Genomic DNA, 22,642 nt, shown 5'->3' with positions numbered 1-22,642 from the left:
AGAATGCAGAGTCCAATGATCTTAAACAGTTTTTTGACCTACACTTTTCACATATATATTATGTGTTCTTTGAAAATTTTGTGACTATTGAAGTAGGTCTCAAACAAAAAGGTAAGAATTTCAGATGTCTTTCAAATTTGAAATTTCTTTCTCTGCAGCTGTTTATTGACACCTTGAATCAGGGTTGGCCTTGATTGCATCATTTGTGCTCAACTGTTTGGTACCATCTGTGTGGGCTGAGAGATCCAAGGCAGGTTCACTAGTTGGATCATTCTTAGCAAGATACAAAGGGAGAAGCTACTGACACTCAGATGGGGCAAGGAGAGACGAGCTCGCCTGCTAGCCCTTCTAATCTTCGTGCAGATTTGAGGAGACTCAAATTTTAAGGCTAGCTGTGTACTTGTAGATTTAAAGAAATAGTTTTTATTTCCCAAAATATACTGCATGTTTTATAAAGTGTGTGGTATAATTTGATCTGGAGAGTGGGGCAGGTCAAAAAATGTCACCTTTGTTAAAAAGTTCTTTAATTCTCTCTTGTTGAATGTTATAACTCCATTCCGGAGTTTGCTTTAATATTCTGTGAGAGAAAAATATAAACCAGAACTCAAAACCTTTTCATCTAATAGTGCGGTTTCACATTTTAATCCAATTTTAAAAAGTGAAATCTAAGTTTGCTCTGAAACCTAAATAAATTCCACTTACATCTAGGTTTTGTATTGTTATCCCTGCAAAATATTTTGCATTTTATATTTTTAGTGACTACACTAGTCATTAGCTCCATAGTTACAGTTGGTTTCAGGTGTGTTCATCTGTAGACTCTAAATATAATGTCAAAATATAGGGTACTATTTTCAACCAGTCTAACTCCTTGCAATGGAAGGAATGTGAGAAATCTACTTTCTGTGTTTGTAGAAGTATAGATGTTTTGTGTATTTATATTTTTAGTAAATGGGCCCTTAAATGACTTTTCATAATGAAAACTACATAATTTAAGGATTCTTTTTAAATTAAATTTAGGTCACAAGTCTCAGAGGGAAGAATTAGATGCTATACTTTTTATTTTTGAGGTAAGATGTTTTGAATCTTCCAGTATTGTTTTTTGACTCAGATAATTTGCCAGAAAAGTTTTTGAGTTTTAACACAATGGAACTGTAAGATTAGGCTGTTAGAAGTTGGAGCAAACCTGGAGAGAGCAAATCATATAATTTCATGGGGAGGATCAGTGAATATGGTTTTGGTAGGGCCGTTGCCTGCTTCCTTGGATGCAACTACACAGGTTAAACGTTAACTGCTCAAAAAATAATGTATTCAGTGTAGTTGTAACTGTGTCAGTTCCAGGATATTAGAGAGACCAGGTGGATGAGGTAATAGCTTTTATAGGACCAACTTCTGTTGGTGAAAGAGAAGCTTTCCAGCCACACACAGCTCTTCAATTCTGGAAAAGGTACTTCCAGCATCACAGCAAAATGCAAAGTTGAGCTGATAGTTTAGGGTAAGTAGTTAACATGTATTGTAAGGGACCATTCAAGGCAGATTGTTGTTAACACCTCTGCAGTCATCCCTGGATCCTACACATGCCTAACACAACATGTGGCATACCTCATCCAGTGCACTAAATGCCCCAATAACTATGTGAGTGAAATCAGACAATTGCTATGCTCTCAAATGAACTCACAGGATATTTTTGTCTTTGTATCATTTTCCTATCACCTGTGGGTGAACACTTCACAAAGAGGTCAGATATAGAGTGATCGATCAGTCCTCACCCTCAAAGGAAACCTGCACAACACTTTTTCAGAAGACAAGCTTGGGGTTAAATTGATCACTCTGCTAGGTACTAAAAATCATCGGCTGAACAGAGACACTGTATATATGGCTTATTACAACAATCTGTAACCCGCTAACCCTCTCTTTTTGTACTATGACTGCAGAGGTGTTAATGGGCCACTCTACCTTGAATGGTCCCTTTAGACTGTGCTAGCTACTTATGCTAAACAATCTGTTCCACATTGGATTTAGCTATGATGCAGCTTTCCCAGGCTTAAAGAAGAGCTCTGTGTGGCTCAAAAGCTTCTCTCTCTCATCAACAGAAGTTGGTCCAATAAAAGATATTACCTTGCCTACCTTGTGTCCCCACAAAGAATGTAATTCAATGGTGAATCAAGCTATTTCTAGCTTGTTATATTCTGGAGGTGGTCAGATACGTGGGAAGACACTATAGAAATACTTGTTCATTTATATAATTACAGAGAAATGCTGCATATGTATATTTAACTTGAATCCTGGATGCATATAAAAATAATTTTCTAAACATTTGCTTATCTTCTTCCTGCGGGTGGCTGTGTTTTTGGGGTGGGTGGATGCCACAAAAAGACAGCATTATTAATTAAGAAAACTTACATTTTCTCCTTGATAACGGCTGTTAATCTTTGGTAATTCTCGCATACGTTTTTTAAGTAATAACTGTGTAGTGTGGATTGTTGGCTTTTGCTTTTGTAGAAAATTTTACAGCTTCTTCCAGAAAGGATTCACCAGAGGTGGCAGTTTCATAGTATTGGTGAGTTTGTATTTAAAAAAGAAGTCTTGTTTTTTTATTATAAGTGGTTTAAAAAAAAGAATCAAACAAGATACTATATAAAGTGTAACTGAGTTCTTTATTGTCTTAAGTTTGACAGTTTTATTTGCGTGATAATATAAAGGAGGGGATAGGGATTACTTAAAGTGGCATAATAAGGAGCAAGGACTTGAAACATCTGCAACTTTTAAAAAAGAAACTTAGTCTCGATGTTCTTAAGCTTCTTAACAATAAGGTAACTGATATTATGAAATGTTTTTTCTAGAGAGATAGTTAAGGCACTGTGACATTTGGAGATCACTCAGACAAGCAAGGGCTTCTGTCACTGCCTGCCTTGTAACTTTAGGTGCCTTACTGCTATGGCTCAGGACCCTGATACCAGGAGCCAGCACGCAAGTATAAAGTCTCACCCTGGCTTCCACCAGAATAGTTACTCCTTTCAAGGTGACCCTTGCAGTTCCAAGTCTCCCCCAAATTAGTCTACCCTGAGTTCTTAACTACCGGACAGCTGCACTTTTCCCATCTGGTTCATCATCACCGTCAAATGCACGAAACCTGCCTCCCCCCCCCCCCATCCCCCAAGACAGCAGCTTGCTTTGGCACACACACTCCACATAGTTCGCACACTGGAGACCTGCTTGGGTTAAAAATAAACAAAACATTTTATTTGATAGAAAAACCATAGATTCAAAGGATAATTGTAAGGGGAAGCAAACGCATACAAGTTACACAGAAGATAAACATAAAGATGCAAGCACAAGCTCTCTGCTTTCAAATTAAACTCCCATTTCTAATAAAGCTTACTATTGTTTCTGAAAAGTTTCCCATCGTGCCCACTGCCACAGTGGGGATCCAGCGTTCAAACAGCCTCCCACCTTCAAGACTGTCCCTCCGATTCTGGATAGACTTCACTTCAAACCTCTTCCCTTTTAAAAAGGGTTTACAGGGTTTTTTTTGTTTTCTCTCTGTCAGATTAGTGATTCAGGGTGGGGGAAGTCCCCTCTTGACTTTATAGCTGGGGTGTTTTAGTTTCTTCCTACTAATGTTAATGGTTCATTAGTTATCTTTTTTAGGATTGAACAGTGCAAGGTGCTTGGAGCTAGTCTCGTCTGCTTGGTGAGGCATCCCTTCCCAGTCTTCATTACTTACCACCTTGTTGTGAGGTGGAGCTGAATGTTGTAGCACAGATTATTAGCACAGTTTTCTCTCTGTATAAATTCAAAACCACAGTCTGTATACATATCTCCCAAAGACCATTAAGTTCAGAACATTACAAGGTTTCATAAAAGACATTACTTGACATACTTTTTTAACACAATAATTGGACCCTAATTGTCATAGGCACCATTACTGGAGTTTTGTATAAAAGAACAATATTAGAGAAAACATAAAGATAGTGTAGATGGAAAATCCTGCTCTATGCCATGAGTTAAAGTAGATGACCCAGGAAGTCCTTTTCCTGTCTGGTAATGATTTAATGTAAAAAAGAGAAACACTGGAACACAAGCTATCCAGTATAATCCTAAACTAGGCATTTGAATAGCAACAACATTGATGAATTAGGAGGATTTGCCCACTTGTGCTTTTATTTACACCATCCTACATTTCTATAATTTTTTTTTGTATTGATTATGAGAAAAGGAACAGATCTTGTAGAAGGTGATCTTTTTTTTCCCCCTTCTGGCATTGAGGTGATTGTCAGAGGATATCAAGTTCACCAAGAGTAAATTGGAGATTGCCAAGGACTTGCTTAAAAGATTATCAAGTCTGACCGAGAACTCTGACATCTGAAGTTTAAATAAAGAGCAAAGAACATCTTTAAAATGTATTTTCCTTTTAGGCTTGATTTTAAAGAAACTGCTTCACACCGGAAATTCCTTAAAGGTAAGGAAAATAAACATATGTCTTTGCTTTTGCATTTTTGATGTATATATTGTATTTCTTAGAATAATCACTGGCACAAAACCAGTAACACTGACTAACAAGATTGATTACGTTCATAATAGGCCCCAAACCTGTCAACTTCTGTGCACCTGGTTTAGTATCTTGAGAAGTCCCATAGAGGTAAGCAGGTGCATAGTGTTTGCAGGAGTGGCGCTTTAATTTTTGCTTTCAAGAGGAAAGAAGTCCTAATTTTTACTTTATATGGGGAGAGAAATAGTTTGTCTCATTTATATAATATGAGACTTCAATCTTTTTCTATCATAGTTTTGATTATGAGCAGAAATATCTAATTTTTAAGAAATATATTTTGTAACACTGATTACTTTTGAGGAAAAAAGAGTGGTATTGTTGACATGCCCTCTGTTGTAGTTCTTTACTGAAAGGGAGATTGTGCCAGGGAGTGTGCAAAAATAGCACTTTTGTACTCTCCAGACCTGGTCCTTTTGCTTATTCGTATACATATGTAAGGAAGCTATTTGCAAGTGTACACACTAGAGTGTAATGCAGCTTAAAAAGAAAAGTCTGACAAACAAAAAAACTCCTCCTTTTTTCCCCTTTTAAGATCCGTCGAGAAGGTGTGCGTCTCTTCCTCTTGTGGTTGCAAGCACTTCAGAATAACTGTAGTAAAGAACAGCTGTGTATGTTTTCTTGCTTAATTCCTGGATTTTCATCACCACAATCTGAGTATGGACCTCGAACACTAGATAATCTCATTAACCCTCCACTTAATGTACAAGAAAGTAAGTAATTTTAGTAACATTACTCAGTTCTTTACATGGTCCCATTTCACTAACTTTTCCATTGCTCAGGTACTGTAGAAATAAGTAAGTAGTCTGACATGCTTTCTGTTACCCATGGGGATTATGGAACCACTAATGAGTGCAGCTGTGCTCAGGGCTTCTAGGATCCTGGTGTTATCATTGACCCTGACCCTTATTTCTCTTCTCACATCTCTTAGGAACATACATATTGCTTTACTGCAGCAGACCAGTGGTCCAACTAATCCAGTATCTTGACAGTGGCCAGTACCTGATATTCAAGTGAAAGATTTATGAACCACCATAGTGAACAATTATAGAATAACCTGCCCATAGGAGAAACTGTAACCTCTAATTAGGGACTTATGCCCTGAGGCATAAGGGCTTATATCCTCCTATGACTTAATTTTTATACTAGCTAATGCAACTGGATATTTTCATTATTCATATGGATGATCCTTTGATTCCTACTAGATTCTTAGTCTCAATGATTTCTTGGGACAATGAGTTCCGCAGGTCACTCGGAGCAACATTTATACCTGCGGCTGTATCACTATCTCCATAAGACCCCTGTATGAAGATTTATTTCAACTTCATCTTTTTTAAAAAAAAAAGCAAACATTCATAGCATCATCTCCTCTCATATTGGTTATGATAACTAGAGCTGGTCAGAATTTTCTGACAAAACAGGCTTTTATTAGAAACTGTTGATTTGTCAAAATGTAAAATATTTTGTGGAAACATATTCATTTAAAAAGGAGTACTTGTGGCACCTTAGACTAACAAATTTATTTGAGCAGAAGATTTCGTGAGCTACAGCTCACTTCATCGGATGAAAGCAGTGGAAAATACAGTGGGGAGATTTATATATACACGGAACATGAAACAATGGGTGTTACCATACACACTGTAACGAGAGTGATCAGGTAAGGGGAGCTGTTACCAGCAGGAGAGGAGGGAAAAACCTTTTGTAGTGATAATCAAGGTGGGCCATTTCCAGCAGTTGAAAAGAACGTGTGAGGAACAGTAGTGGGGGGAGGGGCGGGGAAATAAACATAAGAAATAGTTTTACTTTGTGGATGAAGTGAACTGTAGCTCACGAAAGCTTATGCTCAAATAAATTTGTTAGTCTCTAAGGTGCCACAAGTACGCCTTTTCTTTTTGCGGATACAGACTAACACGGCTGCTACTCTGAAACCTGTCAATATTCATTTCAATGAACTTCCAGTGAATCACCACAGGCCATGCTTGGTTTCCTAGCAGCTGTCCTGGTGGGCTGCTGGGGACACCGGGGCTTCCAGGGGTCGCAGCTTCAGAGCAGCCCCATTGTGAGGATTGTGCTAGGGACCCTAGAGGTTCTTGTCTATCATGCTACAGTGTCCAGGACGATAGGAAAGGAGGAATAAACAGGGAAGGACTTCATATGCTGTTAGGCAGCAAAGAATTAGAGGACGAGGAGCTGGAAAAAATTCCAAGCTCCAATTACAAGAGAGTACAAAATAGAGAAGCACTGAACTAATGTAATTGGAGAGTTTAAATAAACATGTAACTAAAATCTAAAAGCAGCAACAATAATGATAAAACAGGTTTAAGATTACTGACTAATGAAAGAGGAACTGAAAGAACCATAGGATAGATATTTTAATTCCTTAAAACAAAAGTGTGAAATCCATAAAATCAAGACAAACGAGGAAAATTCCAAAATGGAACAATAACATTTTTAAAATAGGAACTCAGCAGACAGATTTAGTAAAAGAAGTATTCAAAGGTAAGCACAGATAGCCTTGATGATAATGACTGATGTGTGCTTACCACATAAAAGTGAAAAAAGTACAAAGGGGATAAGGCAAACTTGTGGGGACTTATTGGCAAAGTCTTTTAAATTTGAATCCCTCTGAGGGTAGGGTTTTTGGTTGTAATTTGTATTTGATTTTGTTTTGAGTAGCCAATTTTCCAACACGTGTTCATTGTAATTTTGCAGACAAACACAAATTAAGGGAAACAATATATTTTTATTTATTGATAAAATGTACTATAGGAATATAGTGCTGGAAGAGACCATTGAAGGTCACTTCATCCATTCCCCTGCGTTGAGGCAGGACCAGATATACCTAATCTATGCCTGATAGGTATTTATCTGTCCTATTCTTAAAAACCTCCAATGGTGGGGATTCCTCAATCTCCCTTGTAGCATGTATCCTAGATCTTAACTTTCCTCGTAGTTAGAAAGTTTTTCCCAATATCTCCCTTGCTGCAGATTAAGCCCATTACTACTTGTCCTATCTTCAGTGGACGTGGACAACAGTTGATCACCATCCTCTTTATAATAGCCCTTAATATATTTGAAGACTGATATCTAATCCCCTCTGTCGTCTTTTTCTCAAGACTAAACATGCCCGTTTTTTTCATCCATCTTCATAGGTCAGGTTTTCTAAACCTTTTATAATTTTTGTAGCTCTCTTCTGGACTCTTTCCATTTTGTCCTTATCTTTCCTAAAGTGGGTATCCAAAACTGGACACGCTACTCCAGCTGAGACCTCACCAGTGCCAAGTAGTGCAGAGTAGTTATCTCCTGTGTATTGCATACAACCCTTCTGTTAATACACCCCAGAATTATATTAGCCTTATTCACAAATGCATCACTTATTCAATTTGTGATCCCCTATAATTCCTAGATTTTTTTCTGCAGTACTGTTTCCTAGCCAGCTATTCTCTAATTTGTATTTCTTACATTTCCTTCTGAAGTTTAGTACTTTGCACTTTATTGAATTCGATCTTGTTGATTTCAGACCAATTCCCCAATTTGTCAAGGTGTGTTGAATTCTAATCCTGTCCTCCAAAGGCTTTCAAGCCCTCCTAGGTTGGTGTCATTAGCAATTTAATAAGTATACTCTCTATCCCATTATTCATATCATTAATGAAAATATTAAGTAATACAAGACTCAGGACAGACTCCTGTGGGACTCCCGTAGATACATCCTCCCAGCTAGTGAACCACCGATAACTATTCTTTGGGTATAGTTTTTCAACTATTTGCGCACCAGCCTTATAATAATTTCATATAGACCATATTTCACTAGTAGGCTTATGAGAATGTCATGTGGGACTGTGTCAAAGAATTTACTGAAATCAAGATAAATCACATTTGCTGCTTCCCTCCTATCCACCTGACTGGTAAAAAGGAAATCAAATTAGTTTGTCATGGTTTGTTTTTGACAAATCTATGTTGGCTATTTATATATCTCCCTTTTACCTTCTAGGTGCTTACAAATTGATTGTTTAATAATTTGTTCCAGTATGTTAGTTAATTTTATTTTTTATTTTTGGACAGCGCAAGTGACTGTAGAGGAAATTACTCCACTTGTCCCTCCGCAATCAGGAGATAAAGGACAAGAAGATCTTACAAGCTACTTTCTAGAAGCACTTTTGAAATACATAGTAATTCAGGTATGTTCCATAGGTTGCAAACAGAAGAAAAGTAATTATTTTTGATCCATCTACTGTAAGGGACCAACAGTACTGTAAACATACACAGGAATGACTAATTATTTTGTTTCACCTTCCAAGTGCGTATCTTATAGAAAATATACTTTCAGAAAGTGTCTGTTTCTTGTTTGTGCCAAGGTCCACAGATCAATTGTAGTGGATACTTCAGCCTGCTTAAAGCTTGGGAGCAGAACCAGACCTGTCAGTCACTGATAGGAGGGGAATGCCTGGCCTCTGGAAGTTACCTCCAGTTTTTTCTGCCCCCGTGCGGCTGATGGGCTCAACCCAACTTTACCTGCTGCCAAGCTTTTGTGAGGAAAAATTTCAAACTTTATTTCAAATGTTTAGACTAACAGTTTAATCCAATAATATGTCTGTCTAATTCCCAGGTGCATCCCTAGGGCGTAATTGGAGCTGAGGGGACAGTCTCCCCAAAAATCCACTTTTGCTATTGAGGTGTTTTCAGCAGCTGATGCTCTTGCAGGCTTCAGGGAGTGTGCTAGGTTGAGGAAAACCCAGAGGCAAAAGGGCCTTACTCAAAAAGGGGATGAAGCATGTTGGGGAGCTCTGCTGGCTCTGCAGGCAGGATGCAGTTTCACCCTCCCAGCACAAGCTGGATGGGGTCCTCTTAGCTCCCTTCCTTTCCCAGGGCAGGAAATGAGCCAGGCAGGAATGGAAAAGAACTTTCTCTGGGGCAGCCAGCCCTTTTCTCCCCATAGTACATGAGGAAAGTGAAGCGAGAAGGGCACACTGCCAGATGGAAGATTGTACTTGAGTCCTATAGCCCGTCAACCAGACCTCTGACTGTGGAGTTCAGCTGCTGCCACCGCCTCCTCTCCCTTGAACCAAGGATGGAGGGCACTGGACACTGCTGATGCCAGGTGTCATTAGTACAACAAAAATAAACAAATAAAAACTGTTCTGTGACTCCCTAAGTGCCCCTGCATACTTTTACAAGCAGTGCTAATGTGGGTGGATAATATTGCAAGTAGGGCTGTCAAGCAATTTAAAAAAATTAATAGCGATTAATCGCACCATTAAAAAAATAAAATGGAATACCATTTATTTAAATATTTTTGGATGTTTTCTACATTTTCAAGTATATTGGTTTCAATTACAACACAGAATACAAACAATATAGTGCTCACTTTATATTTTTGATTACAAATATTTGCACTGTAAAAAATCAAAAGAAATAGTATTTTTCAATTCACCTCATACAAGTACTATAGTGAAATCTCTTTATCATGAAAGCTGAACTTACAAATGTAGAATTATGCACAAAAAATAACTGAATTATTTTATTTTTCAAAGTAAAACTTTAGAGCCAAAAGTCCACTCAGTCCTACTTCAGCCAGTCACTCAGTCAAACAAACTTGGTTACAATTTGCAGGAGATAATGCTGCCTGCCTCTTGTTTACAGTGTCACTTAAAAGTGAGAACAGGTGTTTGCATGGCACTGTTGTAGCTGGTGTCGCAAGATATTTAGGTGCCAGATGCGCTAAAGATTCATATGTCCCTTCATCTTCAACCACCATTCCAGAGGACATGCATCCATGCTGATGATGGGTTCTGCTCGATAACAATCCAAAGCAGTGCAGACTGTTCATTTTCATCATCTGATTCAGATGCCACCAGCAGAAGGTTGATTTTCTTTTTTGGTGGTTTGGAGTCTGTAGTTTCCGCATCTGAGAGTTGCTCTTTTAAGACTTCTGAAAGCATGTTCCACACCTCATCCCTCTCGGATTTTGGAAGGCACTTCTGATTCTTATATCTTGAGTCAAGTGCTGTAGCTACTTTTAGAAATCTCACATTGGTATCTTTGCATTTTGTCAAATCTGCTGTGAAAGCGTTCTTAAAATAAACGTGCTGGGTCATCATCTGAGACTGCTCTAACATAAAATATATGGCAGAATGCGGGTAAAACAGAGCCGAAGACATACAGTTCTTCCCCCAAGCAGTTCAGTCACAAATTTAATTATTTGTTAACCAGCATCATCAGCATGGAAGCATATCCTCTGGAATGGTGGCCGAAACATGAAGGGGCATACGAATGTTTAGTATATCTGTCACATAAATACCTTGCAATGCCAGTTACAGAAGTGCCATGCAAATGCCTGTTTTCACTTTCAGGGGACATTGTAAATAAGAAGCAGGCAGCAGCATCTCCTGTAAATGTAAACAAACTTGTTTGTCTTAGCGATTTGGCTGAACAAGAAGTAGGACTGAGTGGACTTGTAAAGTTTTACATTTTGTTTTTGAGAGCAGATATGGAGATTTTTGTTACATATGTAAGTTGCACTTTCATGATAGAAAGAAAAGGAGTACTTGTGGCACCTCAGAGACTAACAAATTTATTTGAGCATAAGCTTTTGTGAGCTACAGCCATCCGATGAAGTGAGCTGTAGCTCACGAAAGCTTATGCTCAGATAAATTTGTTAGTCTCTGAGGTGCCACAAGTACTCCTTGTCTTTTTGCGAATAGACTAACGCGGCTGTTACTCTGAAACCTTTCATGATAGAGATTGCACTACAGTACTTGTAGGAGGTGAACTGAAAAATACTATTTCTTTTGCTTATAATTTTTAATGCAAATATTTGTAATAAAAAAAAGTGAGCCACTGTACACTTTGTATTCTGTGTTTGTAATAGAAATCAATATTTGAAAATGTAGAAAAACATCTGAAAATATTTAATAAATTTCAATTGGTATTCTATTATTTAACAGTGCGATTAATCACAATTTTTTTTAGTTAATCGCATGAGTTAACTTCGATTGACAGCCCTAATTGTAAGGAATATGGCCTTTTTGGGACTTAAAATTGTGTGACCAAGAGCTTCTCCCTGGATAAAAAGTGAGTGAGGGGGAAATGGGATTCAAATCCTGTTTCATGTATAGTGGGTCTCTGGTTCTTGGGGTAAGACATTCGGACAAAGCAGTTCCCAGCTGTCTGAGTGATACAGTGGGAAAACTTTTATGGAAAGCTGAAACTATTCAGTCATCAGTAAAGTCAGCTTACAATCCTGAGTCCTGCCAAGTACTGTGGAAATGAATACTGGTGATATGGGAAATTAGAAGCACTCTGAAGTACAACATGAGAAAATATCTCTTTGCAAGAGGTATCTAGAACAAGTGCAGGGTCAGTATCTGATCTCTATTGCTCATCTCTATTCAGAGATATATGCAGGTCTCTTAACCAGCTCCATGTGGAGTAAGACCCCATGTGATGCCAGGCTTTCTCAGTTTGGGAATATTAGAGCTACATGTATAGCTTTGATCAGATGGGATCATTGGATATTGTCCAGAGGGGAGACCCTGTGGAGCTGTGCAAGAATTTTAGAAACAGCTCTGTCCCACTCCCAGTCTCAATAACCCATGGAAAGGCCACTACATGAATGAAATCATCCATAATCTATCTTCAGATCAGAGCATTAAAACCCTCTCCCCATCCTATTTCTATCCTCTGGGAATTGAGAACAGAGCACAGCCTTAGCTGAATCATCTAAATAAGTTCCTAAAGGAGATTTTTCTTCAAGAATTCCCATTTTACCATCCTCGGACAATTCTTATGTTTTGCAGACAGGTGGCAGTCTTTTTCTTTTCCCAAATTTGATCATTATCATTTGAACTGACATGTGATTCCAGGGTGTCTCTCTGGGATCATAGTAGCAATATTAATGGCTTTAGAGAAGATGGAAGTTCACTTTTATCTCTTCCTGAAAAATGTTTTTGATCAGGGTTCTGTAGAGAGAAGACTGAAGAATACATAGTTCAGGAACCAAATCACTGTCTTTTGATTCAGGTCAAATAGACACATGGTGCCAGGGAAGTCAGTCATAGGGCTGGGGAGGATGAATACTGTTGGGAACAAGGTATCATATGAGAAGATTGTTTCTGTGACACCAAACCATTAGGGCCATCTTCATCTTTCTTTCAACGTTCATTGTCTAATCATCTCATTAACTATCCTCCCCATAATTTTCCACAACTGTGAACATTTAAAATCTATAAGAAAAAAAAGATGCTAACATGAATGTTTACTTTTATCTGTAGAAATTATAAAAATCAAATTCTGCTAAGATTCGGTATAATGTTCTCAACATTTTAAAGAAAAGGAAGTTTTGTACAATCCAATATTAAATGCTTCATTTGGGCATCCACCTTATTCCAACTCTGCAAGGTCATTCAGTGTGTTCTTGGAACCTCGTTCTGCATCTTCCAGCACTACCCAGATTGAATCTCAGAAGGAAAGTGTCATTATATTTCCTGTCCATTAGAGTAGGCTTCCCAGTGGCTACTATCTATAATCAGATGTTTTTTATCTGAGTTTGGGAGCTTTCTCTAACAAAGTACCATTCTTATACTTTTTAATTCAGACGGGTACTCTTCATAACTGTGTCGTAGCATCCATTCCATGAGTAAATTCAAGAACTGTTCCTCCTTCAATTAAGCATCAGAGTCTAGTTCTTAGGCGCACTCACAATTGCAGAGCAGAGTAGTCCTGTACAGAGATCTGCAGATGGCCATTAGTTGACCAAATTCTGCATATTGGTCATCCAGTTATAGCCAATGCTACTTCTCTTCTTTTGGAGAAGAGTTCTCGGTGTCTTAGTGCCCTCGACTAGATAGATTATATACAAGTATCTCCTTTATCTTGTTTTGGAAGTCCATATTTGAAGGATAATCCCTGAGGGCACTGCTCTGAAAATCCCATTCTAATCGGTCTGTGGACCTTAGCATGAAGAAGAATAGGAAAACTTCTCAGTGCTCACCTGAAAATTTTCCTACTTTTGAGTACTAAGGTCCACAGATCCAGCCCATTCTGGAGACAAGTGGATTACCCAGGACAGAGATGTAAACTGACATTCAAGGATTTGGGTATGTTGTCAGTAGGTTGAATTTACCATATTCTGCAGTCAATATGCTTTGAGGAAAAACAAATCAATCTCTAATTTAAGAAAGTATATTTGAATTATGGTGGCTGTAGAAGTTACGTGAACTGGAAGGAACTTCAGAAAGCAGAGCATACCCCAGCTGTCAGTGATTGACAGGTCTGGTTCTGCTCTTGAGCTGCAGGCAGGCTGAAGTACCTATTGTAATAGATCTCTGGACATTTTCACACAAAAAAGAAAGGAATCTTTCAGGTAAGCACAAATATACTTTTATATTTTATAAGGTAACTTTGAAACAAAGCAGGATGATTTACTACAAATTAAACCCACTTCTGGAGGGGCCACCTCAGGCTTGATATTCTTAAAAGTATGTGATCTCTGATTTCAGTGGGATTCTGCATGTGCTTAAAATTACATATATGGTTAAGTATTCTGCTGAATCTAGAGCTTAGAGGAAAAGATTTGCATAGTTTTACTAATCTCTCAGATAGCCAGTCCCTCCCACCCATTTTGAAAATGTAACATAATTATTAAAATGCATACAATCCAGTCCTAATGTAGTAATTTCTCTTGTATAATTAAGCAATAGGATCTTTCCTCTTACTTTATCTTTGCTCTGTTTAGCAAATCTTTAAAATACATTTAACCTTTAATTAAAACTGAAATTTGTTTGACTTTTGACAACTTAAAAGAAAAAAACTACAGCAAACTTCTGAAACATTTGATATACTTGGGAAATATTGAAACAAATATTCCATGTTTCAGCTTCAAAAAGTTTAATTTTTTTTCTTTAAGGTCAAGAGTTTAGAATGGAAGAACAAGGAAAACCAAGAAAAGGGATTTTCATTCTTGTTTTTATATTTTAAAAAATATTACTTGCCTTATATCTTCCCAAACATCTGTAAGGAGACCAGTTTGTATAATCCTGTACTTGGTAAGTGGTGTTTAATGATTGTACAGATGCTTAAACATTTTGTAACTTACAGTATAGAGATACAGCTTTTTTTTGAATGATGCTGCTTGCAGAGAACTTGGATCAAAAACATTTCCCTTACTGTTAGGAAATATGGCCTTTATCTATAATGTATAGTTTCAATTCTACTGAGTTCACCTGTATTGATGGAAACACCACTTGACCTCTTTTTAATTATTTAACAGTCAGGATGCTGTATTGCTCTGATTCACTTTAAATAAATTTAACTCTTACATACTTAATCATTTTTTTAAATTTATAGTTTTGATTTCATTCCACATTCCTAACATCAGGGGACAACAGAAGGGAATAACTTAAAGAAAAATATATAAAGGAATGGGGTGGGAGGAAAAGGAGCAGAAGGAACAAGGGCAGGGAGGGGAAAAGAAAGCATTATCTGTTTCCATCCACTTAAGAATTAATCAAAGGTTTCTAAAAAATTAGACAAGATCTTTTCAAGTTTCTTAGGTTCCTCTTCTCCAAAATGTTACTCGCTCTTTAGCTTCTAGGTGAGCCAATCGTAGTGCCAAGCTTCTATCCCAGGAGGCAGTCTGCTGTTCTATCTAAACCATATTAGTCATTTGGATACACTCTCACTGCTCTAAGAACCAAGTTTAAAAAAAAAAAAAATCAAACGTAATGCACCCTATATCATGGATAAATTACATTTAGAAGAGAAAAAAACGGTTAGTTCTGTGGATCCAAAAGAAATTAGTGTGTTGCTCATTGGATAATATCCACTCCATTGACACAGAGCCAGATCAGTTGGACTCCATAATACCGTCTAAAGTTTAGTCAAGACAAGGCAAATTATATGTTAGCATGTGCTAGGCTGGTCATGTTAAGACCGTGGCATCTCCCAAGCTCTAAATTAACAAGTTTTGCATATGTTAAAATATAACTTGCCTTGTGTTAACTAGAGTTTTTTAGGGGTTGGTTAGATTAAGCTAGCTAACACTATTTAACACACCTTTCCATCCTAATTTAAACAAAGCCTATAAGGGAAGAGTGGTTGGGCAGGTGAAATTCATGCCACACACTTTCCTCCCACTTGCTGGCCTCCACAAAAGCCAGCAAGGGCTGTTGTATGTTGCTCAAAACTGCTGTTAAAGCCTGTGGATTAGAATAGAGGCCCTGAACCCACCATGCCATGGGTGCTGGAACCGTGGATCTACGTCAACATAGATTTCATGACACTTGTTTTAATATGCCCACTGCCTGTTCCCTTCATGACCTTCCACACTAGACCCACATAGATCAGCAAGGATAGCTTTTCTGTCCCACTTAAGGAGTGTGTTGACATCACTTTGCATCTGATTCACCTGCATTCTCCCCCACACAACCCCTAGAGGTTCAACCACAGGGCTTAATTGGTATGATATGATTCTCTGCAAAATGGGTGAATTACTTCATCTGTGAATTGTTGCTCAATAACCTATTTGATCAATTATAAACAAATTTTCATTTCTAAATAAACCTACAACAGTTTCTTCCCACCCTAAATGAAAATGCTGTGCTTGTTTGGGCCAAAGTCCAGTTTGGGTAATTACATTCTGCCACTTAAAATTCCTCATGTAGTTTTAACTGAAAGGTGGCTTCCTTTTACTTTTTTTGTTCTGAACATTGGCGTAGTGTTGCTGTTCGCTGTCAAAATTTTGCTGGGTTTCACTCCATATCAGTGGCAGGCTATGTAATTCCTCAGTACAGTACATAATTTTAAAACAGCTTAGGGGATCATCTGGATAAAAAGGTACTTGTTAAGAATTGTTTGTTACCCCACAAACGAGAGCATAAAGAAGGGGTAAATGGAGCGGTTCATCCAGTAGAAAATGTTTGCAGCCTTCTAGGCCACAAATACAATTTCCAGGGGCTGCCTTTTGAAGCTTAATGCTCTTCTCTTTTATTGCTATTGAGAGAATGTCTGTCCCATCCCCTTGTGGAATTAATGACTGTGCTGCACTGGGAGTTTCAAAAACCCAGAAACCCTGGGATTTCAATTGGGTTGGATAGGGCTTTGAGGTGGTAAGCCTTTCTTCTGACACTAATTTTAAAATGCTTGCTTTTCATCACAGAGATACCACAAATGAGACCAAAGCCACACTATGTAATGGTAAAGAAAGATGCTGAAACCAATGAAGCAATATATTGCACAAAGGAACCTTTCCTTAAGGCTCGTGTTATTGTCATTCGATGGCTGGTGTCTTTCTGGCTTGAGCCAAAACCTCATACAGGACCTCATATTCCTGGGATGGAAGGTGGTGAAATTGTGCCAAAGAATATTCAGGTATCACCAAACGCACATTTCAAATAGTTTTTCTCTATTTTAAAAGATTTCTTAGTAGTCTTCTGTTGTGATGTCAACACTGAAATTCTACCACTGTATGTTTCTCTTAGGCCTTGTCTACACTGCCACTTACAGCGCTGAAACTTTCTTTGCTTAGGGGTGTGGAAAAACACACCCCTGATGGATGCAAATTTCAGCGCTGTAAAGTGACAGTGTAGATAGTGCTACAGTGCTGGGAGCCATTCCCCTCACAGAGGTGGTTTTATTACAGCACTGGGAGAACTGGAGCCACGATTACACAGCCACATTAAAGCGCTTTGTAGACATATCCTTGGTTTTAGCTAATTGAAGAAAGACTATTTGTCTTTAAATGAAATCTCCAGGCCTGAATCCAATATGGAAAGAATCGCCAAATATTTAAATCTTATACCAAAATAATAGAAATATACTGTGAAGTACTGTTTTCATTCACCTAATGAAATGTTTTGATCTATAAATTACTTTTTGTGAATTGTTGAAGTAAATCTACAGTTACTTCTCTGCATAGAGTGATATGCTCAGTTTCCCTTAAAGCCCAATCCAGCAATCCAAATTCTATTTGACTTCTGTGGCTCTGTTTGCTGAGGTTTTGTAAGACTGGGTTGTTTGTGATAACATTTCTAAATACTCCCAGGAAATGTCTGATTATAGGTTAGCAAACTGAATAAAGGCAACACAGATTAGAATTCTTAGTGAAGGTCATTGATCTGACTGGACAATAACTGGACTTCCTTTGTGCTTGAGATCTGTACTTTAACTGGCTTCAGACAACCACTAACTTTCTACATAACCTAGTAGATATGTAGCGCTTTGAGATACTTATTTCTCACATTGTCTGCAGAATTCTCTGTGCTGTTTTAAGAATTGTATTCAAATTATATTACTAGAACTATTTTCTTGCTCATTTTCTTGCTCTTTTGTTTCAGAGAGCAGCTGCTAGCATGGCTTCTAGAGAAGACAGTAAAAATGACACTGCTGATAGACCGGATAGAAATACAGAGCCAGAACAATCTCATTCTAATACAAGCACCCTAACAGAGAGAGAACCAAGTTCCTCCAGCCTTTGTAGTATTGATGAAGAGCATCTAACTGATATTGAAATAGTCCGCAAAGTCTTTTCTTCTAAAAGAAGTAATGTTAACTTTCTTACAGAGATATTTCGACAGGTAAAGAAACCATCAAGTGTGGAAGATTTTTTTGTTTTGTTTTTATTTTAAACCCTGATCATACTGATAGCTTTTGTTTCAAATAGGTTGTGTTAAGTAAGAGTGTACATAAGTGTAAAAGCTTTGATTGTGTTTTTATTTACACTGTTCATTTTAAATTTAGGCTGATGGTAAACACGTTGGTTTTTGTTCAGCAAAGTTTGCCATCTGTTTTTTCCACCTCACACTCTCTCCCTTGTGTGTAGAAAGCAAAAGCTAATTTAAAACAACTAATATGAAAAATCTGCCCCTGCTTCCTCGTTTTGTTTTGTTTTTTCATCAGTTGAGGGACATAATTTTGACTTCATGTAATGTGGACAATTTTAGCAAAGTTATCTGGGTTAATTGTAGTAACTATATTGGGAGCCAAAAATCCTCCATCTGGATTGCCTAGCTAATTATGAATTATTGCCTGTCTAATTATGAATCTGGCAAAGATAGTTTGCAGATAACATGCTGTGTGGTGAGGTAGTAAATAACAGGTTACTGCTACAGAGTGATCTGAATCTCCTAGTTAAATGGTAACAGTCCTATACAATGTGTGTTTAATACATCTGGGAACAAAGAATGCAGGCTATACCTATGGGATGGGATACTGTCTTGGGAATCAGTAATTCGGAAAAGGATTTGGGGATTGTTGTAGATGACTGCCTCAATGAGCACTCAGTGTACTACTGTGGCAGAAAGGGCTAATGTGGTCCTTGGATGTATAAAAGGGGACTATTAAATGGGTGTAGAGAACTGACCTTGCCTCTGTACACAGCATTGGTAAAACAGCTGCAAGAATGCTGTACCCAGATCCGGTGTCCACAGTTGAAGAATGATGTGGCAATGCTGGAGGGAGTTTGAAGAAAGGTCACAAAAATGTTTCAGGGGCTGGAAAACAATAGTAATTTAGGTTGGATATTAGGAAAAACTTTTTCACTGGGAGGGGGTGAAGCACTGGAATGTGTTACCTAGGGAGGTGGTGGAATCTCCTTCCTTTTGAAAAAAGAAAAGGAGTACTTGTGGCACCTTTTGAGGTTTTTAAGGTTGGGCTTGACAAAGCCCTGGCTGGGGTGATTTAGTTGAGGATTGGTCCTGCTTTGAGCAGGGGGGGTTGGACTAGATGACCTCCTGAGGTCCCTTCCAACCCTGATATTCTATGAATGTGATGTGAAGCTTAAGGAGCTCCATCTGCTTAGCTTATCAGAGAAGGTTGAGAGGTGACTTGATCACTGTGTGTGAATATTTACATGTGGAAAATATCTGATAGTGAGGGGCTTCTCACTCTTGCTGACAAAGGCATAACAAGATCCAGTGGCTGGAAGATAAAGGTACACTAACTCAACTTTGAAATAAGACTCAATTTTCTTGCTCTGAGGGTAATTAAACATCAGAGGATCTTACCCCAGGGGCGATGATGGAATCACCGTCCCTTGGAGTCTTTAGAATGAGATTAGATACCTTTCTAAAAGACTTGCTAAGCTTAATCCAGCTTCTAGAAAAAAATTTACAGCCTGTGCACACAGATCAGACTAGATTATCATAGTGATCCATTCTGGCTTTGGAGTCTGTGAATTCATTAATAACCATGGCCCAGCAGGTGTGGCAACATTCCCTCAGCTACATCATATTTCCTGTACTGTGAAAGCTGTAGAGCATTCTATGTTACAAAGCCAAAGCATAAGAAACTCTCTAAAAGATAGCAGTTGCCTATCCTACTCTTTAGCTGACTTTGGAAGTCACAGAATAGCTGCGTCCCATTCTGATACTCCTTTGAAGTGTTCAGTCCTGAAGTTGAGAATGAGTTGTTCATATCAAGAATCATGCATTTCTTTGGGATATTGGTATATCCAATGGTTCTTGGAAAATGCACACTGGTTCAGTTTATTTTATTCTTTTTAATACAACCAGTACAGTAAAAGTGCACAAGCTGGTAAAGTTGTGAATTTAAAAGAAAGTGAAATTCCCAACAAGTATATTGCATTAATGTAGGCTGTCTTTGAACATAGTTAAGTTTAGCAGAAGCCCAAAACTTAACGTTGGAGACTGCTGATCTGAGAGCACTTTTGTATTAGCCCCACAGTTACATAATACTTCCTGAAGAGAGCAGCATCTTGCAAGCAAACTGGCTTCCTGACATGCATTTTTTTCATAACTCTAGTTATGAAAAATGCCTTTTCTCTGTCATCTGTTTTGCGCCACTCATTCATAGCAGCAGTAAAACATGGCTCTTTGTTATCAATACAAATTCAAATGGTTAATATAATATCCTATTGCCCCATACTCTTTCTCCCCCCATGTATGTGACTGGATGCAGCAGTAGCTTCCACTGAGTTTTCTTTTAATGAGAGTTTGTTGTTCAATATCAGCGGGACCCTAAGATCTGTGCAGGAACAGACCTGCATGGAGTCCCAGTGCTTGCTGTTCCCCTTCCCTGCTAACTACATCCAGGTCCCTAACAGCAAAGCTTTTTTGCCAGGTGTCACTTTTTTTCCCCTCAAACTTTTTTCCTGCCCTTCCCCCTCCCCCCGACTTTCAGGGTGTTCCAGACTGGTGTTGGGGAAAGTTAATAAACTAATACTGATGGAAATCAGCATTTAGTTTAAATTCCTGCAGAGTGGCTGCAGCTGTTTCTCCATCTGTAGAGCCTGATGCTTGGGTAGGAGCTTTCCTAGAGTTCAAAGAAGTGGGTTGGATGTTTCTCACTTTTCCTTTCCCCCAATAAAAATCCACTATTTTGCCCCGAAGAGACAGAATGGATAGTATAGTGAGTCCTAAATTTTATTTAAAAAAAATTTAGGTCTTGTTGTCCACTTTCTATCTTCATATCACATCCATAAATTGAAATGCATGCTCCTGAAATTGTTTACTACTAGCAGTATCGTGAGAATGTAGATAAAGTGTCTCCAAATGTTATAACTTTTTCCCCCCCAACTAGGCATTTTTGTTGCCAATTTGCGAAGCAGCTGCTATGAGGAAAGTGGTGAAGGTTTACCAGGAATGGATCCAACAGGAAGATAAGCCTTTATTTATGAAAGAATCTGAAGAAATATTGACATCTGTAAATATAGATTGTGATGAAAATGTTGCAGAACATAATTCAGCAGAGAAGGAAAAAGAGAGAGATGAGGTAAAAAAAAAAAAAGACCTCCTTAAAATTTAAAAAGACCATTGTTAAATAGATGTCTCATTTTCTGAACTATTTAGCATATGTACGTCATTTCCACATAGCAGTCTGGTTGGTGCAGGAGCTGGGAAAGAGGAATGAAAGGAAATATTGAGATGAAAACTGTGAAGGGCATAAATCTGTCCCTTCAGGTATGAGTAAATAGAGCAGCAGCCCAGTGAAGGTGCCTGCCACCCATAAAAGTTATGCTGCCAGATCATTCAATTCATGCCTGCACCTCACCTTCATATCAGTTCTCTGTTCAGATTGTTTACGCAAATGACCAGAAAAAATATTTAACCCAGCAGTAACTGACTTCTAGGGGCTGGCATTAAGTGAAATGAACCAAATACAGAAAAATCCTATTTTAAATTAAATTTTAAGGGGAAGATTTTCAAAGTCACAGACAGTCCCATTAACTTTCAATGGGAAGCCAGGCACCTAACTGCTCATATGCCTTTTGAAAACCTAATCCTACTCTAAATTTATAATAGTGTAATTTAATGTTTGTGATTATGTATATATTTAGAACTTGACTCTGTGTATTCTCCTACCAAGAGCTTCCTAAGAGAAAATGCCTCAGTTTGGGAACCAAAACAAAATTATAAGTTTTTCTCTAATAGGCAGACCTTTACCATCTTTAAATGCTGTGGTTATTTTTTTCAGTTCCCTTCAGAATAGCTGTAAGCGTTTTCATTGGTTTTATATAATATAAAATATACCTTAGATGCACAGGGTGAAAGGCAAATGCCCTTGAGGCCTGACATTGCACATTTTAAGTCAACTGCAAAATTCCCCAATGACTTCAGTACAAGAAGGAGCAGGACACTGATGACTACGACTGCATTAGTAGTCTAGTGTACTCTCTCTAATATGGCTTATTAGTAAGAATGTGATTCGGTCACGGATTCAGAGACTTCTTTGGCTCTGGCTTGGGCATACCCTGATTTTGTACTTTTTTACCATGATTGCTCTGTACATTGTGCCTAATTTTACTGTGACAAAATTGTATCCATACTTACTAGTTTATGGTTCATTGCTAACTTTAAACTACCTTAGGGAGATGGCTTATGCACTATATCCTTACACTATATGAAAAGTGTCCCACGCAGAATGAGACAAAGTAGCAATTAATTTACTCCCCTATTTTGAATATTTGTTCTGAGACTCTTTTAAATTGTATCCTTTTTTTAAGGTGCCTAGACATACACCTTCTTCTTCTTCCATTTCCCAGTCTCTGGGAGGGAGGCTGCTCTTTCAGTAGTCATTTTCAGCTCTTATTTTCTCCTTTATTTAAAAAAAAAATAAAAATAAAAAAGGCCAAAAACCTAATTC

General features: G+C 38.0%; 1 protein-coding gene across 8 annotated transcripts in view; it reads left to right on the top strand.

Moving 5' to 3' along the window:
* Nucleotides 1-22,642, top strand: part of RALGAPA1 (Ral GTPase activating protein catalytic subunit alpha 1) — a 237,625-nt gene that overhangs the window by 21,678 nt on the left and 193,305 nt on the right. For all 8 annotated transcript variants that reach the window (XM_074955873.1, XM_074955869.1, XM_074955871.1 and 5 more), the window contains exons 2-11: nucleotides 1-111; nucleotides 1,018-1,067; nucleotides 2,500-2,557; nucleotides 4,416-4,459; nucleotides 5,082-5,259; nucleotides 8,609-8,724; nucleotides 14,451-14,589; nucleotides 16,701-16,912; nucleotides 17,878-18,117; nucleotides 21,080-21,271. In XM_074955873.1, coding sequence (XP_074811974.1) covers nucleotides 1-111; nucleotides 1,018-1,067; nucleotides 2,500-2,557; nucleotides 4,416-4,459; nucleotides 5,082-5,259; nucleotides 8,609-8,724; nucleotides 14,451-14,589; nucleotides 16,701-16,912; nucleotides 17,878-18,117; nucleotides 21,080-21,271 — 1,340 coding nt within the window. The remainder of the gene's footprint in view (nucleotides 112-1,017; nucleotides 1,068-2,499; nucleotides 2,558-4,415; nucleotides 4,460-5,081; nucleotides 5,260-8,608; nucleotides 8,725-14,450; nucleotides 14,590-16,700; nucleotides 16,913-17,877; nucleotides 18,118-21,079; nucleotides 21,272-22,642) is intronic.

This window comes from Natator depressus, chromosome 6, assembly GCF_965152275.1.
Source record: "Natator depressus isolate rNatDep1 chromosome 6, rNatDep2.hap1, whole genome shotgun sequence".
NCBI classification, from domain to species: domain Eukaryota; kingdom Metazoa; phylum Chordata; order Testudines; family Cheloniidae; genus Natator; species Natator depressus.
Note: the sequence above shows the minus strand (reverse complement) of the source record. Positions and strands in the feature narration are given on the sequence as shown.